This window comes from Primulina huaijiensis, chromosome 10 (genome assembly GCF_012295235.1).
Source record: "Primulina huaijiensis isolate GDHJ02 chromosome 10, ASM1229523v2, whole genome shotgun sequence".
NCBI classification, from domain to species: domain Eukaryota; kingdom Viridiplantae; phylum Streptophyta; class Magnoliopsida; order Lamiales; family Gesneriaceae; genus Primulina; species Primulina huaijiensis.
The window spans coordinates 2134238-2145121 of record NC_133315.1 but is presented as its reverse complement, the minus strand read 5'-3'; the positions used below and the strand labels follow the sequence as shown (position 1 = coordinate 2145121).

Here is a 10884-nt window from a genome sequence, read left to right as displayed (position 1 = left end):
TGCTAAGAAGTTTAAGTTGCTGGCCCGATTTCTTCTTGTCTCTCATCTTCTTTAGATAGTCTCCAAACTTCTTAATGGTCAGTGAGATGGATTCATCATACAGATTAGATTGGGCGACTTCTTGAGACAGTTGAAATAGATCATTGTAAGAATCATTTGAGACTTGGAATGCAATAATATTTATTTTGTTTTTCTTCTGTAAATCCAGATTAATCTCAAAGGTTTTGAGATAACCTATCAAATCATCCAAACCAAGCTTGGTGGTGTCTTAAGATTCGTCGATTGCACGTATCTTAATGTTAAATAGTTATGGAAGTGATCTTAACACCTTACTGACTAGTTTTTCATTAAAAATCGGATCACCAAAACTGAAGGCTTCATTTGCAATATCATGCATTCGGTGATCATGAGCAGTAATAGACTATGTTACTTCCATTCTCAAAATTTCAAAATTTGTGGTTATCATCCTTAGCTTTGTTCTTCGCACGCTTTCAAATCCTTCACAGTATCTTTGAAGGATTTCTCATGCATACTTGGCAAAGACACAATTAGTGATTAGAGTGAACATATTTATGTCAACTGACTTGAAAATGACATTGAGTGTCTTTGAGTTGAAGTTCAAAATCTGGATTTCATCAATTGTCCAAGCACTTACTGATTTAATCAAATTGTCACCATCTTCTGGTGGAGTCCAACCATCTATAACACGTTGCTATACTCTTTCTTCAATAGATTTTATGTAGACCCTCATCTTGACTTTTCAAATAGCATATTTGGATTCATCCAAAACTAGTGGTCGAAGTGCTATGTTGAAAGTTGACATGTCCATGGTACTTTTTCCTGTTCAAACAAAAATAAATAGAATCTCAGTTAGTAAACGTCAAGTGTCACTCTAATACCAATTAAAAGAGTTTTTTTGACTATAAAGTACTAAATAGATGAAGATTGTGTGAATTAGATGTAGGTGTTGTATGCAATGTTACAACACTTTAATACAACATGCAACAAAATAATTTAATTTATCATACAATTAATATTTGATGAATAAAATAAGATATAATTAATCATGCACTGATCTCCTCCAATGTCTTAAAATATGTGCATCATCTCATAGATCCCAATATCTATATTTAATTATTTATAAATTTCTCTTGCCTTAAAGTTTATTCCTTGAATAGAATACTACAAGATACGGAAACAATAATTTAATTATGAAATAAATTCTTTTAAGTAAATATATCATATCTAGAGTTTATCAAAGATATCGGTAGTATAGAAAGACAAAACTATATAATTTAATAAACACAATATTATCAAAAGAGAAAAATATAATTAAAGAATAAATTATATCCTTTTCACATTTTATCCAATATTCTTAATTATTTCGTTATTAAAGAAATTACTTAGATTTTATAAATTTAATCTTGACAAAAACTTGTGTGAGACGGTCTCATAGGTCGTGTTTTGTGAGACAGATCTCTTATTTGGGTCATCCATGAAAAAATATTACTTTTTATGTTAAGAGTATTATTTTTTATTGTGAATATCGATAGGGTTGACCCGTTTCACATATAAAGATTCGTGAGACCGTCTCACAATATACCTACTATTTAATCTTATATAAATAATTTCAGGCAGTGGTAAATTATATGTTTTTTTAAGTTAAATTCTAGTTAAAATAAAATTCAAGCAAATTCTTAGTGACCTTTGGACAAGCAAATTCTTAGTGACCTTTGGACTCCAACTAAAGCAAGGTTAAAAGAATAAATTAATCCTCACGTCACAACATTAACACGTTTCATTCTTATCTTAATCTCTATAATTTAATTGATCCACCATTAATTTATTCACCGATTTGTTATTTATATCCTGATTTTTTTAATGTAATATCAGATCAATTAAACTGATATTTCTGAGAAATTAAAGATAATTATCGAATTAACCAAATCCAATTTTCAAACTAATTTAGTTTGATCGATTAATTTTATTTAACCAAAATTTTGCTAACCCATAATGCATGGAGACGTTATGTGTGCTTAGGGTGTAAACAAATTAAATCGAACAAAATATGACGAAAATTTGAATGCTCGAATTCAGATCGCATTAGTTTTGAACTCGATCTGGATTCGAAATTCGAAAATTTTAAAACTTTTGGTTCGAATCCGGTTCGAATTAAAGCTCGAGATCAATTTCGCTCGAAATATTCGAACATGGTCGTGAAATATTGGAGCTATTGCTCAAAAATAAGTACGGGAAATACTAGAAATTTATTAATTTAATATATAACAAGCGGCTCGCGAATTATTAAACAAAATAAATTGAGTTCGAATTCGAGTCGAAAAAAAGTTCGAACATATTCAAGTTCGATTCGAATTCGATAAGCTCGAATACTAATACAATATTTTTCGAGCCAATTCAAAAAATTTGCAAATCGAATCGATTCGTTTAAACTCCATTTATGTGATAAAATTTCATATGAATTTTTTAAAAGAATAAGAATAGTTACTGCGGGAGTAAGTCTCTTATGAGACGGTCTTACGAATCTTTATCTGTAAGACGGGTCAACTATACCGATATTTACAATAAAAAGTAATACTTTTAACATAAAAAATAATATTTTTTCATGGATAACCCAAATAAGAGATACTCTTAGCGTAAAAAGTAATACTTTTTCATGAATGACACAAATAAAATATCCGTATCACAAAATATGAGTCGTGAGATTATCTTACGTAAGTTTTTTACATGCTGCAGAATGGAAGAATGAGAATAAAAATCATCAAAATGATTATTTAAAAAAAAAATTGCGATATTTTTATGGGCAGGATTCGTGGAAAGTGCGAGTCGTTATGTTCATCTTACATTAACAAAAAAACAAATGCGTCATCGAGGGTATGACCGTCATTTCACAGTCCTCCTCTCGCTGTTAAAGGAAACAATTTCTCAGAGGCTAGGAAAAGAATCTCCATTCAGTAGAGAAGATTTTTTCTCTCTCTCTCTCTCGTGAATTTAATTCTCGAATTCTTTTATTTTCCCTTTCGATTTCGAATAAAAATTGAAATTTTACGCTCAGATCTGTACATATTGATATTGCTGTGTATATTCGTTGTTCTGGATTCTGTCGGTGTGCCTGATATTGCGATTTATAAAAAACCTGGAATTTGGGATTGAGTGTGTTTGATTTCTGAAATTACGGATTTTAGGGGGCGAAATTTGGTTGATTGGGGGTTGAATATGGGCGTTCCGACTATAGTTCTTTACGCGAGTCCACCGAGCGGCGTGTGCTCCGCGCCGCACCAGATTAGCCCCCACGCTTCGTTCGATGTAGACATGAACGGCCGCTCAAATTCTTCGGCTTCCGCGTCGCCATCGCCGTCGCAAAAACATTTAGTTGGGGGACTTTCGCTAATGTTTTCCTCGGCGCAGATTAAATCGGCGAGTTATTCAGCTGGAGGGGAGGAGTTGGCTTCCAGATGGCAGGAGAGAACCGAGGAGTTAGCTTCTTCTTTTCGGCAGTCTTCCTTGAGCTCGTATTTGAAACGAGATCAGGCTCATCAGAGCCCCGTGTCCGTGTTGCAAGGTCCGAATAATTCGATTGGCCCTGGTTCTCGAAGCTCGCCTATGAGAATTAATGCAGGTTTTAATTCAGTTGGGTCAGAATTGAGTTCCGTTGTGTCCGGAAGTGGGGCCTTGGTCAATGGCTTCGTGAGCCATGCGTTGGGTTCATACGTGGATTATGATTCGGTGGCCTTGAGTTTGGGTGTTAAGGACCTAGATTTCTCGTCATCAAATGATTTGTCCTCGGATGAGCTCACGTTCAACATGGAAGACACTTTCGTCGACTTTCAATTGCCTCCTTATGCAAAAGATTTGCTTTCGGAGGCGCAGTCGACACATTTAATATTCAGGGATGATTTTGTCGTCAAGGCTTTTTATGAAGCAGAGAAGGCTCACAGAGGGCAGGTATTTGACTTGTCTTTTTTGTTCTGAATTTTCATAGTTTGGTGCTAATGAATTCGGAAATTAAGGAAATCATTATTGGGATTCTGTGGATTTGTTTAGATTCGGGCTAGTGGGCATCCATATTTGCAGCATTGCGTGGAGACAGCGGTTCTACTGGCAAAGATTGGGGCTAATTCTACAGTTGTTGCCGCAGGGCTTTTGCATGACTCTGTTGACGATTCTTTTCTTACGTATGACCATATTTTCCGGTCTTTGGGAGCTGAAGTTGCTGAATTAGTTGAGGGGGTGAGACAAAATATGTTTAAATTTTATACCCATTAATTGAATTTCAACATACGGTACATATCTGGTTCTGTTTGTATACCTTTCTATATAGGGATAGGATGTGATGACTAGTTTTATCGTTGATTTGATTGTGTTGGTAACTTAGTTTCTGGTTTTTGGTGTGTTAAATTGAAGATTTAGCTTCTCTCCCCCTTTTCATAATCGTAATTGTTGTGTTAATTTCCTACTGGCTATTTATATGGCCAAGTGTTTAGACTGTGGATCCTGATGATATCTATAGTTATATAGCAGTCTTGATGTAGATTTCTTGGACTCGATGCCATACTTGGGTCTTGGATCTTTTGAAAGGTATTGTAATTAGGTGAAAGGCTTTTAATGTCGATGAGAATCTTTTGACTGAGCTAAGAACTTGTTTAATTAAATTGAGTAGGAATTCTCTTCTTATCTTTTTCCTGGTAATGATTTTGTATAATTGTGGTATTAATATTGTTGGCGTTTTCAGGTGTCTAAGCTTAGCCAATTGAGCAAGCTTGCTCGTGAAAACAACACTGCCAGTAAAACCGTTGAGGCAGATCGACTACACACTATGTTTCTTGCGATGACAGATGCTAGAGCTGTTTTGGTTAAATTGGCTGATAGATTGCATAACATGATGACATTGAATGCATTGCCTTTGATCAAACAACAAAGGTTCGCAAAGGAAACTTTAGAAATATTTGCTCCACTTGCCTACAGATTAGGGATCTCCACTTGGAAAGATCAGCTGGAAAATCTCTGTTTCCAATATCTCAATCCTAATGAGCATAAAGAGTTATCATCTAAGCTTGTGAAATGTTACGATGAAGCCATGATTAGTTCCGCTGTGGAGAAGCTGGAGCAAGCTTTGAAGGCTGATGGAACTTCTTTCCACTGTCTATCAGGTCGCCATAAAAGCTTGTACAGCATATATTCGAAAATGTTGAAGTATGTTTGATTTCTCTCACTTTTTCGTTCATGCCTTTGAGATTGATTTTCATTTTTGTTCTTATGTTTTCTGTAATTAGCCTAAATTTTGTTGATACTATCTTGCCTTGCATGCAGATTGAGATAGATTTCTGTTTTGTTTTTATTTTTTCCGTAATTAGCTTAAAGCTTGTTGATTTTATCTTACTTGCATGCGTAGTTCTGAGATAGATTTTCTTATTATTTTTATGTTTTCTATAATTAGCTTAAACTTGAGTTGATTTTATCTCGTTTCCTTATGCGTGGGTTTGAGATTTATTTAGTTTTGCTTTTATGTTGTTTGTGATTAGCTTAAGGTTATTTTGATTCATTGTGGATTATTTAATATTAATGATTTAGTAGTGGCATTCGTCATCATAAAAGTGAAGCTCATTTTAATGCACTTGATACAAAACATGGACCTAACAGTACTAATTTGTGTTCTGATTCATTCTGAAGGCTTGGGGGTTCTGTTATATACTCAATATGTGGGGTGATCAGTTCTCATGTATTGTGTTATCGTTCACCTTTTGTAGGAAAAACCTGAATATGGATGCTATTCATGATATTCATGGATTAAGATTGATTGTCGAAACAGAAGAAGATTGCTATAAAGCTCTGAAAGTTGTCCAGCAGCTGTGGCATGAAGTTCCAGGAAGGTTCAAGGACTACATAATTTGTCCCAAGTTTAATGGGTATGCTATATTGTCTGTGAGGTTGTCATTGTTTTAATGTCTGCTGCATCATGATTTTTTCTATGCTTAATGTACATTATGATTTCATAGGTACCAATCTCTACATACAGTAGTTATAGGTGAGGGTACGGTTCCCCTTGAAGTTCAGATTCGAACAAAAGAGATGCACTTGCAAGCTGAGTGTGGATTTGCCGCACATTGGAGATACAAAGAAGGTGATTCTCAGTACTCTTCCTTCGTACTTCAGATGGTTGAATGGGCACGTTGGGTCATTACCTGGCAGTGTGAGGCAATGAACAAAGATGGTTCATCTAGCGGTGGTATTGGCTCCACAACGCCACCTTGCAGGTTTCCCACTCATTCTGAAGATTGCACATTTTCTTGCAAACCACACTGTGGCCTTGATGGACCTGTCTTTGTCATCCTGATTGAGAATGATAAGGTGTATTCTTTGTTCTCAAAAAATTCTCTGATTACTTGAAGGTTAACAATAATTCCATGAATTTTGTGGTCATGGAGATTATCCTTCTCTTCGTTGAATTCTTACAATACGACCTGGTATATGGAATTTGCAGATGTCAGTGCAGGAGTTCTCATCGAACTCTTCTGTGATGGATGTGCTGGAGACAGCTGGTCGAGGCAGTTCTAGACGAACCTCATATGGGTTCCCTGTGAAGGAGGAGCTCAGGCCACGGCTAAACTATGCTCCTGTCAGTAATCCTATGTGCAAGCTGAAAATGGGTGACGTGGTGGAATTAACTCCAGCCATACCAGACAAATCTTTGACCGTGTACCGGGAAGAAATAAAACGGATGTATGATAAGGGCAGCACCATCTCAAGCTCAGTGCCTGCTTCCGGTACCACGACTAGGTTAAGAAGCTGACCACCCTTTATCGAAGTGATTCTTTTATAGTGTGTGTATACGCACACTCACAGTAGACGACATAAATGCATATATTCTGTTGTATACATTATATGATACGCAATTGTAAAGAACAGAAGCTATATGATTGTTCCATGAAGAAATTATATATTTTAAAAGGACGCGATAGATCGATTGAATATAGGTAATTTCCTCTATGATATTTATTTCGTACCCAATTTAGTCAGTTTTTCATTTAAATGTCGGTTGACATTGGTGATATTGATTTTTTTTAGTACAATGTGTTAATATTTCGAATGTCGTGTTCTTGATTTTGTCACGTTTTTCATTTCACTCTAATACATTATAAACGTTTAGTTTTAGTTTGTCCTAACAAATCAAGACAGCAATTTCTTTAAATTTGAACATTTAGACTGGTTGATTGATCCACGCTTTGGCGGAACATTGATTTTTTGAAGGATTTAATACGAGCTGTATCATATGCATCCATGCTTATATAAAACTATCCACTCGAGCTCTGTGAGATATTTGCTTAACGGAATGCAAAATCAATAAAGAAAAAGTTGGATTTATATTAATCACTGAGAAACATAACAACCATCAAAATAATCCGTTGCTTGTTTTCTTTATCTCCAGAAGAAGTGTTTCACAGAAGACTGCCATGAAATCACAAACAAAAGCATGATTAAAATCCCAGCAAGCCCCAAAGATGAACTCCCAATTCTAAACACCAAGCTGGCATTTGTATCTTGATGTGAAAAATCAGCTTCCCCCCTCTGTTTCGTTGAAGAAGTTGTTTTAATGGCAACTATCAATCCTGCCACTACCACCACTGGCAGGAGCACAAAACCGCTAGAACCCCAATGCTCCTCGTACCGGCTTTCGCTTCTACGGCCTTTGACATACAACGGTGAAAGAATGATTGCGGATGCAAGGGCAAGAACCATGGCCAATCCCCTTTTGGAGGAATTCTGATGAGGATAATTAGCACAAATAGCCATTTTCGAGGGTCTAAAGAAGAGTGGTACAAGACAAAGAAGAATGTTAAGAGGCAGGTTTTCTTGACAATACAAGAAAACCGACCAGTTTGATTGAGTGACAATGAAGTACAATCTAAGTAGGAAATTTATATGGGGGAGAAAGATGATGTGGGGAAGGAATCTATGTGTAAAGATGGAAATTTGATGCAAGAGAGAGAGTGGGAGCCGTCCAAAAAGCAAAAGGGTGAAGACATGAAAAAGGAAAAATTAAAAATAAAGTGAAATAAGGTCATGAAATATCGGGGAAAGAAAAGAACGGCTGAAAAAGATGATCAAGGAGTTTGGAAGTAAAGGTGTATCCGTATGTATACGTTTGTTTTCTTTTATTCGAGTGTTCCAACTGGCATGACTTCTGACACTTCCAGGTCTCCTTTTGGGATAGATACACAATTCTGATGCAATTCTTAATGTTTCTGTTTTTGCATAATCATAGTTTCCTTGAGCAAGGTTTTGTTTTTATCAGTATCTAAGCATCAAATAATCGTAAAAATTTGTTGCTTTGACATGAAATGAATTTCATAACAGCAAAAAGATTCAAATCATATTCTGATGCACACTCATAAAAGGGACACAAAGTACTACTCATACATAACTATATCGAACAATCCTACGCCCCCGAATCCATCTTCCATAGGGAACAAAATGACACCGGCTGTCCTTTCCACAACAACCCAACACAGCCGTCTCTATCTTCCACTCGAATCTCCCAGTTGCTGTCATATTTCCTCAGCAAAGCCTTTGCTCCATCAATCGTCTCCTCGCCAAAAACATCATCCGTAAATCCAGCATGCCTCATTCTTTCACACCATTTCTCCTTCCTTTCATTCATCTCTCCCGAATTTATCAAAACTTTAGCTGCTTCTGCTTCCATCATCCTTCTTTCCTCACTCTCTCGCCCTTTGTATGCAATACTTGTTGAGTCCAAGAATCTCCATAAGTACTCGACCCGTCTGGGAAATCCGGTTGCAAAGTCTCCGCAGTTGATACAGCAGCAATCTGTGTTATTCTCACATAAGATAACACCTTTCGGGTTCAAGCTTCTCAACACCTTCAGGAACTTCGTCCTGTCGTCCGTCATGCCGTGGCTCAGATTGTGTAGCCTAAACTGTGCACAGACGACTAACGTTTCTTCGGCTGAAGAGTTTATCAACTGTGAATTTAGATTCTGCATCTGTAAGTTCTCGAGCCTGTTGATCTGTAAGTTAACGTTCAAATCCTTGGCGAAAGTAAGTAGTTTAGACGAAAAATCGTAGTCTGGCGGGCCATTAGCAAATGGGGCCGTGTTTCTTGATTGATCATTCGTGGCGGCAGGAGCAATCACGGTTAGGCGGACCAAAGGTGGTGGCCCACCAGCTCTCCGAGTCAGTTCTTCCAGCAGCGTAGGCCATTGGACCCCATGTGAAACTCCGATGTCTAGAATGTGTAGGTTACTTGGTTGAGCTTGTTCTGCAAGTATCTGCAGGATCGAAGTGTTTGCTACGTTATTAGGGATCCGAAACCAAGGGTTAATGTCATTGAACTTGATTAAAGAATCCCTAAAGAATTTTGGGTTGCTGGAAGCAAAAGCTTTGCTACCCGCTGATGCAGAAAAACTGCTTGCAGGGGCTGAGGAAACATGGTGTTTCAGCGCGCAGAGGCCGTAAAACGACAGCCGGTGATTAGCGTCACCGCTGAGTGAGGCGAGGTCATGAAGAACATACAAGAAGTGCAGGACTCGGGAAGGGTTTCGGGCTGTGACAGCAGCAGCACATGGATTCAGCAGTTGTTCTGCCCACCTCCCTTCTTTGTTATTGCCATTACTACCATTTCCTACTGACTTGTTTCCTTTCTTGTTTCCGGTTTGTTTTCTTGGCACCACCACCCCTTGTTCGGTGCTTACGGGTCCTAAATCTTGCTCGTCGGCTCGCTTAATTGTGGTTTTACGAGGCTTCTTGGAGTTCAGATCATCGGATAACTTCCTTTTCTTGGTCGAATCTAGCGAAATTATTGAATCGGCTGGGGTTTGAGTTGGAACCGGAGGCAGGGCGGCACTTGTCATGCTCGAGTTGGTGATAAAACTGTCATCTATAATATCTTGTTCAAGATTCTGACCCGGAGCCCACCAAGAATCACCTATAAAGTCTCCTGTTTCATAAGGATCATCGAAAAACATAGGAAAATACGATATCGAATCATCGATCCATTCGGAAATATGGCTCGGTATCTGCTCCTCCCCGTTCGACATCATAAGGACAAATATCTGAAAGGAGAAATCTCAGCACAAAAGAAAAGAAATAAAGGAGCAATACTTGGTAGAATTTTTATCAGGAAAATGGGGACTTTAGGACTTTGCCAGTGTTATCTCAAGTGTTAAAATAATGCAAGGAGAAGTAGTCTATTTAGGAAGAGACAATGTAAGGCATATTCAAAGCGCGGGTGTGCTGTTATTTTGGAAGTTGCGGTGTTTTATTAGTAAAAGGTTAGTAATATATTCTAAATTACGTCATAGTTGTTGGGACAAACCGGCCAAAGTTGTGTTGGATATAATATGGATAAATGAGAGTCTAAACATTTCTTAAATTTTGATTTTCTATTTAAAATCGATTCTTAGTTTATATAAACAAAACAATTTTAGTTATTTTTCATTGCAAATACTAATTGGCACCGGATATGTCGAAAAAATATCAAAGTTGCGAAAAGAAAAATAAAATAAAATAAAATAAACAAAGATAGAGGACTGAAAGTCGACGACATATAAGACCAAAATCGCAAACAGTTAAATATATAAGATCAAAATTACAATTTTACTTCTTTAAAATAGAAAGACTATATATGTATTGATGGTGAATAAATTTGTTTATTTTTTAAAAGTTATATTTAATTCTTTCAAAAAAAAAGTTATTTACATGTATGTATTTTGGTGCCACTTGCAGTCATTGACAAAAATTTGTGTGAGACGGTCTCACAGGTCGTATTTTGTGAGACAGATCTCTTATTTGAGTCATCCATGAAAAAATATTACTTTTTATGCTAAGAGTATCTATTATTTGGGCAATC

At 36.8% G+C, this 10884-nt stretch overlaps 2 protein-coding genes across 2 annotated transcripts; one reads left to right on the top strand and one right to left on the bottom strand.

Annotated features, from left to right (window-relative positions):
- The first annotated feature begins 2958 nt into the window (after window positions 1–2958).
- On the top strand, window positions 2959–7005 carry LOC140986169 (probable GTP diphosphokinase RSH3, chloroplastic). Its single transcript, XM_073454218.1, has 6 exons — window positions 2959–3963; window positions 4063–4248; window positions 4751–5211; window positions 5766–5924; window positions 6015–6366; window positions 6500–7005. Exons 1-6 carry the CDS (start codon window positions 3235–3237, stop codon window positions 6806–6808), a joined length of 2196 nt encoding a protein of 731 aa, XP_073310319.1. The 5' UTR covers window positions 2959–3234; the 3' UTR covers window positions 6809–7005.
- A 424-nt stretch (window positions 7006–7429) lies between these two features.
- Window positions 7430–10348, bottom strand: LOC140985678 (protein NODULATION SIGNALING PATHWAY 1). Its single transcript, XM_073453559.1, has one exon. It carries the CDS (start codon window positions 10073–10075, stop codon window positions 8456–8458), a length of 1620 nt encoding a protein of 539 aa, XP_073309660.1. The 5' UTR covers window positions 10076–10348; the 3' UTR covers window positions 7430–8455.
- Window positions 10349–10884: the final 536 nt, after the last annotated feature.